General features: G+C 37.7%; 2 protein-coding genes across 2 annotated transcripts; one reads left to right on the top strand and one right to left on the bottom strand.

Moving 5' to 3' along the window:
- Window positions 1-209: 209 nt before the first annotated feature.
- Window positions 210-1,177, top strand: LOC132279244 (peamaclein-like). Its single transcript, XM_059781176.1, has 2 exons — window positions 210-485; window positions 666-1,177. The coding sequence occupies exons 1-2, from the start codon at window positions 404-406 to the stop codon at window positions 848-850; spliced, it is 267 nt and encodes an 88-aa protein (XP_059637159.1). The 5' UTR covers window positions 210-403; the 3' UTR covers window positions 851-1,177.
- A 1,279-nt stretch (window positions 1,178-2,456) lies between these two features.
- LOC132276644 (metal transporter Nramp2) lies at window positions 2,457-17,152 on the bottom strand. The gene is made up of 4 exons (XM_059778169.1): window positions 16,386-17,152; window positions 15,863-15,999; window positions 15,107-15,759; window positions 2,457-3,169 (listed from the first exon to the last, which is right to left on the bottom strand). Exons 1-4 carry the CDS (start codon window positions 17,000-17,002, stop codon window positions 2,945-2,947), a joined length of 1,632 nt encoding a protein of 543 aa, XP_059634152.1. The 5' UTR covers window positions 17,003-17,152; the 3' UTR covers window positions 2,457-2,944.
- Window positions 17,153-17,512: the final 360 nt, after the last annotated feature.

Raw genomic sequence — 17,512 nt, 5'->3', positions numbered from 1 at the left:
ACCGCGTGCAATAAAGAATACCAACTTATAATTGAGATAGCCAATCATCAAGAGCCACGTAAACACCTTGGTGAGGTATACCCCTGCATTTTATGCAATATGTTTGGTCCCTCACAACTTCAACGGGGCAAAATTGTCACTTTCAATTGATACATTCCCATGGTATAGAGAAGCATCTCGAATTCACAACATCAAAATCATCTGACAGTCTGTATCCCACTGTAATTCAATACCACAGCAACCCTTTGTATTCTTCGCCTACCTTTTTTTTCATACTATAAATACACCCACTAATGCTCTTCTTCTTCACGAATTGCTTCATTACATTTCATTATTTGATCTACATTTTGTTGTGATACACACACACACACACTCTTGTATTTCAGAGTAGGAAGTGAGAAAGATGAAGCTAGTCTTTGCAACTTTACTCCTTATGTCTCTTGTCCTCAGCTCTTCTCTTCTTCAGACCACAATGGCTGGTTCAAGTATGAAACCATATAACAATTTTTATTTATTTATACATTTTTTTCCTCATCTCTATTGTCTCTAATATTGTATTCATGAAATGGGTTTGTTTATTTATTTTGCAATATTTGTTTATATATATATATATATATATGTAATAATGTACTGATCTGGTGATGATTTGGGTTGTGTTTGGATAGGTTTGTGTGACTCCAAATGTGGAGTGAGGTGCTCAAAAGCATCAGTTCAGGACAGGTGCCTGAAATACTGTGGAATTTGCTGTGAGCAGTGCAAGTGTGTACCTCCTGGGACTTATGGAAACAAGGACAAGTGCCCTTGCTACAGAGACATGAAGAACTCTAAGGGCAAGCCCAAGTGCCCTTAAGTTTTATACCATCTATATAAAAATAGAGTCATGGACCTGTTAATTTTATATATTAAGTTGGTCTTTTGATATGGTGTGATTATATATAAAATTATATATATAATGGTAGCAAAATATATTTAGTGATGAATATACTGAAATAGCTAGAGAGATTGAAGGGAAGAACATGGGGGTTGTTTGCCTCACTGTTTATGCAGCTTGTGGTTTGTGATACATCTTTTTCATGGTCCATGTTGCTCCATGTCCATCTTGTTATGCTTGATATATTGTATTATGGTTCCTTTAAATGATACATTATTTCACTGATCAGTGAATTTTATATGGTAATTTTTCTGTGTGTGTGTGTTTGTGTGTGTGTGTGTGAAAGAGAGAGAGGGGGCAGATGGCTCCAAATCCAAATAGCATGGCATATATGCTTCAAGATTGAATTTGTGGATGATGAATTAAAGCTGTATTTCTTAATCCCCAACTATTTCCAAAAATAGATATGCGGAACATTTAATTCATGTATTTTTCCTTTCAAATGTAAAATTTAATCTTTAATAAGTTCATGCAATATATAAAGTTGTTTAGGATTATGACAAATAAGTAGTGTTAATGACTTATATTTAATTATATGTAATAATTTATATGTAATAATTCCTTAAATTTAAATGAAGAAATTGTGATACAAGTTCAGGACTCTCAAACTAATTTAATTGTATTTATGTGAGTGAGATATATGACATCATCAATTATAATAACATCATCAATTTTAATAATTTTGCCTTGAAGTCATTTTTTTACTTACATAAAATAATTAGTTATTGATTTCTTTGTATTTTTGAAAAAATAAATTATTATTATTAATTTATTTTTATTTTTTGACAAGTAAAAAAGTATGGTTGATACGAAACAATTGATATTTGGTAGTGAGTTGATAGTGAAGTATTAACGCGTAATATTTAATAGATTGAGGGTGACTGGGATTCTCTATGTGGTATGGGCACGTGCAGTGTACGACGTAGCAGATACTTTATTTGTCTGCGGTCCTTATGAACTTATGATGCTTTATGGGGCCCACCACGTACCAAACATGTCACGTGAAATTGTTACTGTAGGTTTTGATAGCATTTGTTATGTTTTTATTCATTCATTTATTTATTTATTTATTTTTAATTTAAATTGAGATTGTTATTTTTAAATTAAAAATGCAATATTATGGAATAATAATACAACATGATGTAAATGTATATATTATCGATTTTTTGGTTTTAAAATCTCGCATTTTTTTTTTACGTTTTATAGACTCAATCGTGCAGAAGTAAACCCTAATCCCTCTATCGTTCTCTCTCATACACTTGATTTTATTATTCTCTTTTACAAAGATCTTTGTTACTTTCAAACATTTTTTAAACATTCGTTCAGATTTCTTCTTGTCTAATTTGATACGTTTTAGTTTAAATTTGTAACAATTAACTAACTTGCAGGTTTTTTAAATTCAGAGAGAAGCCATTTCAAAGAATAAGTTTTCTGGAAAAGCAAAAGACAAAAAGGCCCTTATTCAAATGCCAATAGCTATAGATCATCTCAACAAACAGGTACCAGGGAGGGGCAAGGGTTTCGATTTGCACTAATTTCATTCCATCTTTATATAGAGTGAAGTTCCAACTGGGTACCAAATTGCCAATTTGACTACAGGCAATAGACTCATCTATTTGTTACAGCATATGGAACAATTCTACATCTACTGGAAAATAAATACACAAAATCTCTTTCAGTGGGCACCGGAGACGCCACCGGAAGGAAAAATGAATGCTTTGTCCATCCTCGGAAAGTATGAAGAATATCCTGCATGATCAATGCACCAATTTTGACCACGTCTGCTTCATCGTGTACTAGTAAGTACAGTAAAAGGCAAAATGCACTCAAATTTTCAATTTGTATGCACACTGTCGATATATGCACTGAAGTTCGAGGTATTTGTCGAAAGAGAACGCTTCACCGTTGAAAGAGTAGAACAACCCATCTGTGCTATTCGGCAAGGCTTTGGTGGACAGGGCATAACGACTTCTTGAAGTGTGTTCAAACAAGCATGAAATTGGTCGGCTCGGCTCAATTCCCTGCGTAAACATATCCTTTGGAGCGTATTAGGTTGAACAAAGTACAAGGCAGGCCACCACCATGTGAAATAAGATATATAATGAACGCCACATATGCAGCAGTCGCAGCACAGACCACGAAACCAATTAACACTCCATTAACTTCTGATAAGAAAAAATCCAGCAAAAGGTAGCCGTTGATCACTATTACCAGGGCAGCCACCGTCCAAGCAACTCTCTAAAACACAAATCAACAGCAAGTATAAGAAAATATACTAGTAAACCAGTATCTTACTGATGCATAATTTATTGATCACTATGGGCCGAAGCTTTGCTCAGAAATGACAAACAGAGTTTCACAATATGTGACACGTGCCAAACCCTTCCACCTCCTTGATGGCGACACGTCTCAACTATGATCACATGAGAAATTACAGTATTTAAATATAGCCCCAGAGCACACATGGCAAACATACAGCATGAAGCTCCTTAACCAGTGCGTGTTTTCAGAGTGATTCGATATTACATTCTAACCTTGCATCGTTCCTATACATCAAGTCACACGAAAATAGATGGCGAGAACCAGCAACTGCCTCAGAATGTGATGCGACCACAAACCCCAGTGTGGTAGATACTCTCTCTCTCTCTCTCTCTATATATATATATAAATTAGTAGTGTGGCAAATACAATTATAAAGGATATGGAAAATCACCTCACTTAGTCACAAATCTCTAAATCGACTCGAGCAATACAATAGCGTCGCAAATACAAGTAAATCTCTACCTCAGTCTTCAACACCATAAGAAGGGGATCATTTAGGGGTGGTGACATGAGAAAAAAGTTTTGAACTTTGTCCCAAAATGCATCTGTGCAACCACTCACATGAGTTGCTTGGCACAACTATAGTATTTCACAGGCAACCACTTCTATGAGGTGCTCAATCCAACTCTGACCTTTAAAAATTTCATGAACTACTCCATTTCCCCAAGCAAGAACTTCAGACATGGTTGATATGTAAAAGAGAGAAGAATGCAAAATGGAGAGAAAGAGAGCAGGGAAGCAAATAAGTCGGGCAAGGAAGAGAGCACAAGTGCATAAGAGTAGAAGATAACAAGTGGGATGAGTAGAAAGACATTGGCTTAAAAGCAATGAACTCGATGATTCAATTACTAAACGGATATCCAACATTCTTACATGAACTTTCCTATTTCCTTTCACGTGTCTGTGTCGACACGAAAAGACAATCGCATACCCAATCCTTCACATGGCATGATTGAAGAAGAAAAATCTAAAATTTAATAGAAGAGATAAGTTTCATATTTATGAGATAGTTGGAAACCCTTTTCTTTTACCACATCCCATTTAATTTGAGTAATATTTGAGTATAAAGCATATGATGTATTTAAATGTGTAGCACGTGTCTATGTATTCGTATCCAACTCTTGGACAAATGTTCCTGTACCCTATAATTTAGGATTCAAGGAGGCCTGACACTTGGACACCCCCCACACTGATACACCTAAACCCGGGTCCAGGTAACAAAGATATCCAAAATACCATGACGGTCCAGAAAGCCAATAAAAAAGAGACATAAATCTCAGAAAAAGCTGAAAATACATCTAATGACGTAGTAATCACTAAATCAAACAGCAAATCTAGGTGGAACACATGATTTAACTGTGTGATGCAGACACACGCGAGACAAAATGTTCTTCAGGATACTTGTGTATGTTTTCTTAACTCGGTGGCACAAGTTAGGGCAAGTTGAGGTAAAGTTTGAGTGCCACAACCTAAATAACAGACAATGTACACACATGTCATGGCCAGGTTATGGAAGGTATGGGCATGTGTTGCTTCAAGTGCAAGTACTGGTGAATCCTAACTAACTGATGTGTGCATGTACAACTATAAATACTGGATATTCTCCAAGCAGAAACAGCCAAAGAATAGAAACAATATTTCCACCAGTCAATCATGTCATCTCCACCTTATCAAAGCAACCTCTACAGCTTTAGTCACGACTGGCCAGAACTCATCTTACTCCCACCAATCAATCATGTCATCCCACCTTATCAAGAAATATCTTCATAACCATAATGATTTCTTCAGGATCTGGCATAGAAAGCTTCATAACAATCATTTTCACTCTGCCTAAAATGTTCTCTGTGAGTTACGCAAGTCCTACTTTTTCTTCAGGATCAACGAGTAAGACACAATGGTCTTCCCACCTTATCTTCATAACCACAATGATTTTTTTCAGGATCTGGCATAGAAACCTTCAAAACGATCATTTTTACTCTGCCTAAAATGTTGTCTGTGAGTTACGCAAGTCCTACTTTTTCTTCAGGATCAACAAGTAAGACACAATGGTCTTCCTGAAAAAGATCTTTATGAGCTACATGTATCTTGTGAGGTTAGAGTCTCCCTCAAGACCCCAGAGGGCATATCATTGCACATGCATGACCTAGGTTTCATGTTTTTTGCAAAACCCCATCATGATAAGGTATTGTGTGGTTTTTTTCCAAATAGAAATAAAAATTCCGCGTCATAAATAAGGTTTGACCCATCATCATCCACAATGCCTTGCGGCGTCACCAACGCAAGTTGTCATTCACAATACCACCAAGTCAACCAATGAATGTGTTATATTTCTCAAGTTCTCAACTAATTATGAATAATAATAGATAATATGCAATTCCAGCATTGCCAAACAACATTAATCAACTCTTTGTCATTTCAATACCTAAAAGAGTAAATCCTATTTTTTTAGACATACTTGTCAATGGTTTGTGTCTCCAAATCAACTGCTAGATATTTAGACAATCTTTAGGTCCCACGTATGTTTTAAAGGATTGTCTGAAGATGGAAAACTACTACCTCGAGTCGTAATGCACAGCGATTCTTGCCTTATGAGTTGGCAACTCCTGCTGCATTAGAATTTGGGCCTTGTAGCCAAATTGCCGCTCACATCCTCAGGAGCACCATAGAAGGGCAAGCAACAAATCATTCTAATTGGCTGATCATCTGGGACCCTTAAGAATCTATGGACTGAAATTTAATCCTTGGTCCTGCAAACCCTCTCTCTCCAAGCTCCGTATACCTCTGAGCTTCACTACTCTCATCTAGAGCTAATAGATAGGAAGTATATCACCTCCAAGGTCAAAGAATCCACACCACCAACGCACATCAAAATTCATCTTTCCCGTACCCCCAATTTGAAGAATTCCAATCTCTATACAAGGTACGAGTGTCAGCTTGAGTAGATTACTTATAAAGGGATTGGTCTTGCTTCTCTATTGGATCTTTTAGATTTTCACAACTTTAAAGAATCTTCCATATAACTATCATAGACACAAACACAACCATCACGACAGATAAGTTTATAGCTCATTAAAGTTGGCGTTTGTTAATTTTAGGCAAAGCGTTCGATCAAACAATAAGCAACTCAAACACAGTTGATATATGATATATAATGGAATTAAGCCAACCCAAACACGTGGTGGTTACTATAATGGAATTAGTACAACCCAAACACATTCTGGTTACTTCTAGATGCACAAACAGCAAAAGCTTGGAGAATCCTGTGCTTGAGCATCCCCATAATAAGATCAGACATGTTCCCTAGCTCTTCCAAGAGCCAATACAACACCACCACCATTATCTCTGAACCAATAAAGCAATGTACATCATTATTCAAATGCCATACTAAAATCAACGAATTCTTTTTCTTTTCTTTTTTTGGTAGTGTGGCGGGGCGGGGCCGCGCGGGCGCGGGGGGGGGGGGTTTAAACTTCCCTAACCTCCCGAGACTTGATCTAATTACCATCAATTTATATTTTAAAAAAGAAACTAAATGTACATTGTGCATTTACAACAATGCCCTTTTATTACATCAAAATTTTAGGTTATTGTTGTCGTAAGCATCCACAATGAAATGACTAATATACCCCTTTTAAACTCTCTATTACCCCTCTCTCTCGTTCTGTTTCGGTTCTCTCTCTTCTTTTCCACAGCCACCAACACCAGAGTCACAAACCACCACACACCGATGGCACAACCACTACCACAACCTCTCTCTCATCGGTCTCCTCTTCCTCTCTCTCTCTCTAACTTTTCTCCATTGCTGGTGCCACCACTACTTCTTTTGGCCAGACCCCACCTTCATCCTTCTTCTACCGCCGCTGCTGCCGCCACCATTACAATCTCTCTCAAAGGTGAAAAAATTACTTCTTTGTTAACAAATTTGACAATTTCAAAGGCAAAAAAAAAAAAAAAAAAACAGAGACCCAGATCATGGTTTCGGCTCCAAACCCTTGTTCTCGAAAGGATCTCACTTTAAAGACAATTTTCATCATCAAAGGGCAAGTCCGACTCAATATATTAACCACCGATTAACACAGATGAACACCCATCACGAAGTAACGGCAATTAACAATATGGATTGGTAGTTGAAGATTGTTTGTGGTGTGAATATACACACACATATATTATATCTCAAACCCAAATTCACAGAGAAATTCAATTGCCAAGCCTTTTGATTGTAGCATAGTAGAGCAAGAGAGACCGAGAGAGGAGATATGTTGGCAGAGGAGAGAGAGGATGGCTATGGAGGAAGACGGTGGTGGAGGAGAATGAGAACCTAGAGAGGACCGAGGGGATAGTGGCAAAGGACGTAGTAGTGGAGGATAGAGAAAACTGGGAGAGAAGATGGGGGGCAGATGAAAGTGGCAGCGGAGGAGAGAAGGACCAAAAGATCGAGAAGAGGGATGGTGGCTGACGTGTTGGTTGCCATGTAATATATATATTTTTTTTATAAGTAAAATTTGATTATAAAAGTGTTCAAAAGGGGAACGCGTCCCTAATACAAAAACAAAGGTTGAACCTAAGAACCAATAGAGTCCAATAGGTCAACTAAATCAACAATTGAGGAGCAATCGCTTCCTTTCACACAACAGAAAATAGAACGAAGAATATACATTTTCAAAATCACCACAGATGTTTCCTTCCCTTTAAAAATTCTGCTATTTCTCTCTCTTCATATACACTACCAAACACAATGTGGAACTATCCTCCAATAGTCACGAACTAGGAAGCACGAACACTCCAAAATGGGCGAAGAATCCGTGTCCGACACGTGTTGGACACGCCAAAAAACGTGTCTGGAATTTTTTATTTTTTTTGAATTTTTGGACACGGCACGAACACAGCTCGGACACGGCACGGACACTCCGCGGACACAGCATGGACACTCCGCGGACACGGACACGGCATGGACACTTTTGGAATTTTTTTTTTTAATGCTGATATGTTCTTTTTTTTTTTTTTTTTTTTTTTGTACTACCCTTTTGGTATTGTAAATAGTAAAAGTCCTAGGTCAAATGATGGATGGGAGTAGATGATAGTACACTGACTTGTTTTTGTATCTTTTTTGGGGACTAGCCTTTAGGTTTTTGTGAATGTTAAGTTCTAACAATAAAGTCATGAATGTTAATAGTCCTTTCTGTCTATGCTTTTGTATTTGGAGTAAAGTTGCAATGATGATTAAATGATACTAGTTATTATTCTAATGTCTTATTTTTTATTTGGTTTTATAATTCTGCAACATTGTTCTTTTATAGTTTATTAGTTATGAGTTATGATTTGTATTTTTTAAAGTACTACATCATATATATATATATACTATTTGCCGTGTCCGTGTCCTAATTTTTTTGGATTTGCCGTGTCGCCGTGTCGGTGTCGTGTCGGTATCGTGTCGTATCCGTATCCCGTATCCGTGTCCGTGCTTCTTAGGTCACGAGCGTGACTTTTCACTAGGCATCTTCTCCATGCATTGATCAAGCCTATGGAGGAACGGGGCATTACCCAATGCACAACCCTTCTCCACTGGCGATGTCGCTCCCTGCCAAATCTTCATAACCACTTTCCCAATAAAGCTCTATTAAAAGGAACCAGTTTTCTGATGCCTAAACAGCCTAACTTCAAGGGTTTGCAAACTTCCTCCCACTTAACAAGATAATACTTGAATTCCTCTCCCCTTCCAACCCATAGAAAGTCCCTTTGAATTTTTTCAATTCTTTCAGCGATAGAGCGTGGGATTTGAAACAATGATAAGAAATAAGTGGGTAGGGACGAGAGAGTACTCTTAATAAGAGTAACAACACCAACCCCCCCCCCCCCCCCGCCCCCCCGCGACAAATATTGCTTCTTCCATCCTGACAATCTCTTCTTATACCTATTAATCACCGAGTCCCAACTCCCCACCCTCCCAGAAGAAACCTCCAAAGGCAATCCCAAATAAGAAAGGGGAAAAGCACCGACTCCATACCCAAGAACTGCAGCTAAGGAGCAAATATCTGGGACATCCCCTACCGGGACAAGCATACTCTTTCCAACATTGATCTTAAGCCTAGAGACCGCCTGGAAGCACACCAGAATGCATCTCAAATATCTAAGTTGGGAGATATCAGCGTCACAAAAAACCAATGTATCATCCGCCAACAACAGATGTGAGATCGCCATTTGATGAGCTACGTCCCTACCAACTCTGAACCTCTGATATAACCCAAGTCCTCTGCTCTCCTCATTAGTTTGCTCAAACCCTCCATGACAATAAGGAATAAAAAAGATGACAAAGGGTCTCCCTGTCTCAAATCTCGAGAGCTCGTAAAGAAGCCAGCAGGAGATCTGTTCACTAGAACAGAGAACATAACGGACGAAATGCATGTTTCAATCCATTTCCTCCACCTATCTCCAAACCCCATCCTCTGAAGCAAGTAAAGGAGGAACTTCCAATTGACGTGATCATAAGCTTTCTCAATGTCAAGTTTGCATAAGACGCCAGTGACCCCAGTCTTCAACCTGGAATCAACGCATTCCCCTACTATTAGAACAGAATCCAAGATCTGCCATCCTCCAACAAAAGCATTCTAGGACTCCGAAATAACTTCATCCAATACATAACTCATCCTAAGAACTAGGGGTGGCAAATGGGCGGGTAGGGTCGGATTTGGACTGTGTTGAAAATGGGTGGGTCAAACATGGGTCAAGACCCATATTCAATCTGCTCAGAAAGGGTTGAAAATGGGCGGGTGAAAAATGTATAGGGTCAACCCATTATGACTCGTGAACCCATTAATTATTATTTTATTTTATTTTATTTTATTATTTTTTTAAAATTATATTTAAAAAATGTATAGGGTCAACCTGTTAAGACCCATATTGATGTTTAAAAAATAAAATTTTCTTAAAAATTTTGATATTTACAAACATAGAAAAGGAAAATATAATTTGCATATTTGAAAAAAAAAAAATTGACCTGTGAAACCTGCCCGACCCACCCAAAATATTAATGTTTAAAAAATAAAATTTTCTTAAAAATTTTGATGTTTACAAAATAGAAAAGGAAAATGTAATTTGTATATTTGTTAAAAAAAAAAAAAAAAATTGACCCGTGAAACCCGACCGACCCGTCCAAAATATTGATTCTTAAAAAATAAAATTTTCTTAAAAATTTTGATGTTTACAAACATGGAAAAAGAAAATATAATTTGCATATTTGAAAAAAAAAAAAAAATGACCAGTGAAACCTGACCGACCTGCCCAAAATTTTGATGTTTCAAAAAATAAAATTTTCTTAAAAAAATTGATATTTACAAACATGGAAAAGGAAAACGTAATGTGTATATTTGTAAAAACAAAAAAAAAAAAAATGACTCGTGAAACCCGATCGACCAGCCCAAAATATTGATGTTTAAAAATAAAATTTTCTTAAAAATTTTGATATTTACAAACATGGAAAAAGAAAATGTAATTTGCATATTTGAAAGAGAGGAAAAAAAAAAAAAAAAAGACCAGTGAAACCCGACCGGCCCTCCCAAAATATGGGCTCGGACTGGACTAGGTTGGGCTAGCCCAACTTGCAACCCTTCGTGAAAGAGAGAAATGAGTTTAGTGTAATATAGAATAGATGTGTGTTGTGTGTCTATTATGTGATGGGTGAAATGTAGGTTGAATATGGGTAACCATATCCAACCCATCTTGACTCTCAAATTAAGTGGTTAAAAATTACCCAACCCATTTTTAACCCCACTTAAATATAGTTCACCTATAACCATTAAAAAGCGGGCGGATATGAGCGGGTTGATGGTTTCTGACCCATTTTGCCACCCTTACTAAGAACGAGAACCTTGGCAATCAGCTTATACATGCACCCCACTAAGCTTATTGGCCGAAAGTCCTTAATATGCAAAGCGCCACCCTTCTTAAGAATAAGGGCAATAAAAGATGCGTTTAATGATTTCTCGAATTTTCCATAAAAATGAAATTCCTGAAAGGTGCCCATCACCTCATTACGCACCACCTCCCAACTCTCCAGTAGAAACTGCATTGTAAACCCATCAGGCCCCGGAGCTTTATCACCATCACAACTCGATAACGCCTTCAATACTTCCTCTTCAGAAAATGGAATCTCGAGCCTATCTCTATCCATCCCAGAAACGGTATCAAAGTGGAGACCATCAAGCTTAAGTCTCCGTCCCAACGTCTCAGTGTACAAGTGCTGATAAAAAGAAGCAATCCCCCCTCGCACCTCATCCTCTCTCCACAACTCCGAACCATTCATCCGGATGCGCCCAATATGATTACACCTTGTATAAGCATTAGCAAGCCTGTGAGAATTTTGTATTGCGATCCCCTTCTTTAAGCCATAGAGCCCGAGATTTCTGATGCCACGAAAGTTCCTCCATAATAGCGATCTCAGCAAAAATTGCCTGACAAGAAGCTCTCCGTGAACGCAAAGAATCCACATCCTGCCCCAACTTTTCAAGACGATCAATCTCTGCTATATCAGCTAGAACTCTATTCTTTCTCCATTCGAGGTTCCCAAACACCTCCTTATTCCACCTCTTGAGCTCGTTTTTGAGACTCTGTAGCTTTCTAGCTAGAACAAAGCTAGAAGAACCTGTGCGTGTCGCCTCCCCCCACCAGCACTGAACGTTCATTCGGAAATCTTCTGACCTCAACCACATATTCTCGAAACGGAATGGGGTTCGCTGAGATCTCAAACCCACACAATCAAGAACTAAGGGAACATGATCAGATGTCACCCTTGCAACGGCTGCCTGAGTAACATCCGAAAATATTACTTCCCACTTCCCAGAAATCAGGAATCTATCCAGTCTTGAGAAAGTAACCGGATCCCTTCCATTAGACCAAGTAAAGGCAACCCCTTCCATTGGCAAATCAATAAGAAAATTACTATCAATAAATTCTGAGAACTGGGTCATTTCCGAAGACCACCTGCCCTTGTGGACCTCTCAAACGGAGACCTAACAGAACTGAAATCCCCGCCCAAACACATAGCCGGTTGGTTGCCATGTAATATAGATTTATGTATATATAAATTCAGTAATATATATAAAACATGTAATATCACACCATGAAACTTTAGGAGAGAGTGACTGAACAACACCTAAGACGAGAGATGGAAGTGTCGGAGGTTCAATTTGGATTCATGCCGGTTAGGTCAAATGATTGAGGTTATTTACTTATTGAGGAGACTAATGGAAAGATATAGATTAAAGAAGAGAGATCTCCATATGGTTTTTTATTGATTTAGAGAAAACCTATGATAGGGTACCTAGAGACCTAATATGGAGGGTACATTGACACAATAAAGAGCGTACGATGGTTGTGTGACTATAGTTAGAACGCCTATAGGGGAAATGAGTGAATTTCCAATTAGTGTAGACCATATATATTACATGGACTCTTAAGAAGTAGGCGAAGTACTGGTATCGGACACACATTACACGGACATGGGCATGGAATATGTGTCCGACACTATTGGTTAGACATGCACCTATAAAGTATATCATATAATTTTATTTTATTGTATTATTGTTTCAAATGAGTGAAACACATATATTAGACACTGTTATATAAAAACATTATTTTGGTCTACAAAAACAGAAAAAATATATTAAATAATATGAATATTTAGCAGTGTCCCTATTGTCCAATTGTTTTCAAATTTGATACATCTGACGCTTGAATACGTACCCACACCGGACACATATACCCGACTCCAAAAAACATAGACTGTAGGCCTACACCAAGGGTCAACATTAAGTCCATACCTTTTTGCCTTGGTTATTGATGAGCTGACAAGACACATCCAAGATGAATTCCGTGGCGCATGTTATTTTCTAATGATATTGTTTTACTCAATGAGGCTAGAAAAGGAGATAAAATGGAATATATGGGGTGTACCTTTAGTAAATCCAAAAACACAAATGAGGATGTAATGAGGATTAAGAAACAAGAGGTACAAAAAAAGTGAACATTTTCGTTATTTAGGCTCAATTATTCATAATGAGGGAGAAATTAGAGATGATGTTAATCATAAAATCAAGGCAGGATGAGTTAAATAGAGAAGTGCATCTAGTCTATTGTGTGATAGGTGTATCCCCTTACGATTGAAAGGGAAGTTCTATAGAACAGCTATTAGACCAACCATACTTTATGATACCGAATGTTGAGAATGCGAATGCGAATGTTGAGAATTTGAGATGGATACGCAGTAAGGCTAGAAAGGATATGATTAGAAATGATCACATTCTGTATTTATAAAATAAAAAATAAAAATAAAAATAAAAAGAAGGAAAAAAAATAAAATGATCTACCCTTTTTTTAATGGGTAAGAAAGAATTCTAGTTAACTTTTAGCCATGGATGTAATAAATGCATTAAGGTTAAGAAGCACAAACACTTCTATGACGGTGCCGTGTCCGTGTCCGACACTGACACTTCATGCCGTGCCCATTATTTAAAAATCAACACATCTCGAACACTTGGTCGACACATTCCAGACACTCAACCAACACATCTACACTCTTCGTGAACGTAGATCATAGTTTCCAACCTCTAAAGGAACAAAAATCTAACTATGATGACGAGATAGAATAGTAATATCATATATAATACAACATATTATTTTTGAAATTCTAATAGCGTCATTTTCTAACTTATGTAACTTTAGTATAGAAATTATAAATTAATTAAAGTTCTATAATTGTCTCATTCAATGGATATATACATGGAGATTTATATTTATATTATCTGTGTCCATGCCGTGTCTCATTCAATGTATATATACATGGAAATTTATATTTATACTATCCGTGTCCATGCCGTGTCTGTGTCTGTGTCCTACTTTTTTAGAATTTGACGTGTTGTCGTATCGTGTCCGTATCCGTGCTTCTTAGCATTAAGGTCTGTCATTGGATCTATATTGCCAAATCGGAGACAAAAGGAGAGAAATCTTTAATTTCAAGTAACATACACTAACTTGAAGTTACCCTTTGTAATTATTGCTAGCCATATAGCTTTGACAAAGATTAAAAATCATATTTTTTATGCTCTAATTATCTGAGGTGGTGGGTTGTTAGTATAAAAAAAAGGTATTATTTTTGGTATTCTAAGTGACCTAAGACTCTTGGAAGCTTCCTTACAATAGTTAATGTGCTTGGACCCACATACCAAATGGTGATGATAGAATACTGAGGTCCATAAGACAAAAAGCACAACAGTAAGCAATTTAAACTCTGAAGATCAAGAAGTATATGCTTTGTAAGCTATCCAAATTCCGAGGCACAACCCAAATGGCATTTCCTCGGGGAAAAAATCAACACATCAATATTTCAATATGAAAGCCCTTGTAATATAGGTTAAAGATGAGAACTTGATTGATTTCAAAAATCTTTTGAACAATAATAATAAAAATAAAAATAAATAAATAAAGAAGAAGGTTGTTCTCATATGCACTTTTATGTACCAATCAAAAAAGGGGGAAAATAAAAATAAAAAGAGTGCACTTGTATTAAGATGAAAATCGTATGAAAATTAAAAGCAAATACATCAACGTGGCTGCAACTACTGACAGTTGGGACAAATAAAAGGCTATGCTTGATTAAGGATGTCAATTTACTGAGGTTCTACAATTGTTAAGATTAACTTATTTCTTGTAATAATAAGTCACTAATTATTAGAGGCTCAAAGCAATTTTAGAGTTGATTGTGTTTGATGCAGCATACAGTTTTATTGTTGGTAAGGCCAGTCACTTAAAGCAATAACTATTATCTACTGAAATGAAAGAACAGTTGAATTAACACATTACCTCCAAAGTAGGTCCAATTTTAAAGACTCCCATAACCTGCTGCTTAGTCACCAGCGTAAGAAGCGGGATAAGTGCAAAAGGAATCTGTACAGATTGAAGCACATTAAGCCATTCATTTAGAACATCTAGCGAAGCTTCAGATCTGTTAAAAACAAGAGCTACAATAATAGTTGGCACAATAGCACAACTTCGTGTAATCAATGCCCTCAGCCATTTCTTCAAACGCAAATTAAGAAAACCCCCCATGATAAACTGTCCTGCATAAGTGCCAGTTATGGTGCTACTTTGCCCTGCTGCCAATAACCCAATACCCCAGATATAGAGAATTGGAAACATTCCTCCACCATATTTCTCTTCAAGATACTGCCCTGCATTTACTAGGCCAATACTGTCTGCTTGTTTCGTACCATAGAATCCCTTAGCAAATACAGTTGTAACAAACAAATTGATCATGAAGGAGACAAAAAGTGCAACTGAGGACTCAATTGAGTAGTAATTCAGTGCCTCTTGGACCTGACCTTTCTTGTGAGGATCAATTTCTCTTGACTGTACCAAAGCAGAATGCAGAAATACATTGTGAGGCATTATCACACAACCCACTACTCCCACTGCCTGTCGAATTGTTTTTGAGCTAAGTTTTGGAACCAAAAGACCTGTGAAGAAGATCAAATACAGTTTTACCAACAGCAGTGAGCTATCGAGATAACCTAAAACAAAGAAGGAACATCCAGAAAAAAATATAAATTTACAATTTACCTACTAGAAGCTCTCTTCCACTAGGCTTTGTATCAGCAAACATCCAGGCAAAAGCTAGACCCATAGTTGAAATGAGAACTGCAAAAACAGCTTCCAACTTCCTCACTCCGTAGTTCTCAAGAAATAAAAACATGAAACTGCTCAGCCAAACAAAAGAAACCAACTTCATTCTTTTTTTTCTTAGAAGGAAGGGAATGGACATAAACATCAAAATTCAATAAAAAATGGTCAAATTTTGAACTTTTGATAACTTCTTTCAATAAAATTTAGGGAAATGTGTACACTGATAATTTCAGATGAAGTCATTCATACTATAGACACACATACATATAGCGACATATTTAAGCTGCCTGAATTAAGCAAAATAGTTGAATTGCAATGACATGAAGCAAAGATTTCTTGTTTATTCAGGTCCTAAACAATTAATACACTCATAAAATTCATATCACCCTTTTCCTACCTTTTCTGATCAGTCAAAACAGTGGATGGAAATTCAAAAACATCAAAGAAGCATAAAACTTACCTATCAGCAGCTGTAATTAAAACACCAGCCCAAAGAGGCAGAAGCCCATGGCTAAGAATCTGGATGGCAATGGCACTCCCAATCACCTCCTGTATATCAGCCCCAATCAAGGCCACCTCTGCCATGAACCACAACAACAACCCGGCCCAATAGGGGTACTCCTCCCTACAGAGCTCGGCCAAGTGCCGGCCGGTCGCGACACCGACCCTGGCAGACAAGAGTTGGATCAGTAGGCCCATAGACGTGGCCCACAGCAGCAACCACAACAGGGAGTAGCCGGCAATCGCTCCGGCCTGCAGATCTCCTTCTAGGTTTCCTGGATCCAGAAATGCAATGCTCATCAAGAACCCTGGGCCCGTGAATAACCACAATTTCTTCCATGAGAAAGGTGGGACCGCCGAGTAATCGGCGGCGGAAGCTTCGGTGGAATCGAAATTGACGATCAGGACCTTCTCTCGCGATTCGTAAGCGACTTCTTCGTCGTCTTTTTCACCGCCTGGTGACGGCGATAGAGAGAAAGATTGAGATTGTGCCGATTGGGAAGACAATAGACGATCGGCTTCGTCGTCTTTGGCGTTGTCTGCGTTTGAATCGTCTTCTCGGAGAGGATCGCTCATTGTGTAATAGCACCGACGGGTTGAATCAACGTCGTCGGAGTATTGGTTCGCCGGCGAGAAACGTCGTCAGAGAGCGAGCGAGCGAGCGAGAGAGAGAGAGAGAGAGAGAGAGTTCGTCGGACGATGGTGGTCTCGTGTCGTGCTCGTGGCCTGTGTTCTATTTATAGATTTGTTAGTAATTGATATGCTGTGAAATTTGTAAACTGGTACGCTTTGGCCATACGTAACATGACACGTGGGTGTTCGTTGGGGGTGATTTTGTCATTTACAAGAAACTGAAAGCCATCGTTTTTTACTTTATGACGAGCATGGAAAAACAACTCTCTTTACATTGGACAGTTTAACAAAAATTGTATAGTGTGTTATTTAGGTCAAACTTTGAGGGAGAATTGTGCGACAGAATATGATTTGATTGGTCATGGTTGCAACATGCAAAGAATAAGAGTTTCAATTCATTATATTTTGTACGAGCAATGATATTTATTTAGCCGTCTGGTATAAAAGATTTTT

The sequence above is a fragment of the Cornus florida genome, unplaced genomic scaffold (assembly GCF_030987335.1).
Source record: "Cornus florida cultivar Cherokee Brave unplaced genomic scaffold, ASM3098733v1 CherokeeBrave_3.0.0_Hap2_Chr10, whole genome shotgun sequence".
Lineage (NCBI taxonomy): Eukaryota > Viridiplantae > Streptophyta > Magnoliopsida > Cornales > Cornaceae > Cornus > Cornus florida.
The sequence above is the reverse complement of the archived record's forward strand: the minus strand, read 5'-3'. Positions and strand labels throughout refer to the sequence as shown.

Excerpts from the sequence above, each read along its gene's own strand:
- LOC132279244 (XM_059781176.1), top strand. The coding sequence starts at position 404 with ATGAAGCTAGTCTTTGCAACTTTACTCCTTATGTCTCTTGTCCTCAGC. Across the intron at positions 486-665 it reads GACCACAATGGCTGGTTCAA|GTTTGTGTGACTCCAAATGT; the intron begins GTATGAAACCAT and ends GTGTTTGGATAG.
- LOC132276644 (XM_059778169.1), bottom strand. The coding sequence starts at position 17,002 with ATGAGCGATCCTCTCCGAGAAGACGATTCAAACGCAGACAACGCCAAA. Across the intron at positions 15,760-15,862 it reads TGGAAGAGAGCTTCTAGTAG|GTCTTTTGGTTCCAAAACTT; the intron begins GTAAATTGTAAA and ends TCTTCTTCACAG. Across the intron at positions 3,170-15,106 it reads AAATTGGACCTACTTTGGAG|AGAGTTGCTTGGACGGTGGC; the intron begins GTAATGTGTTAA and ends TTTGTGTTTTAG.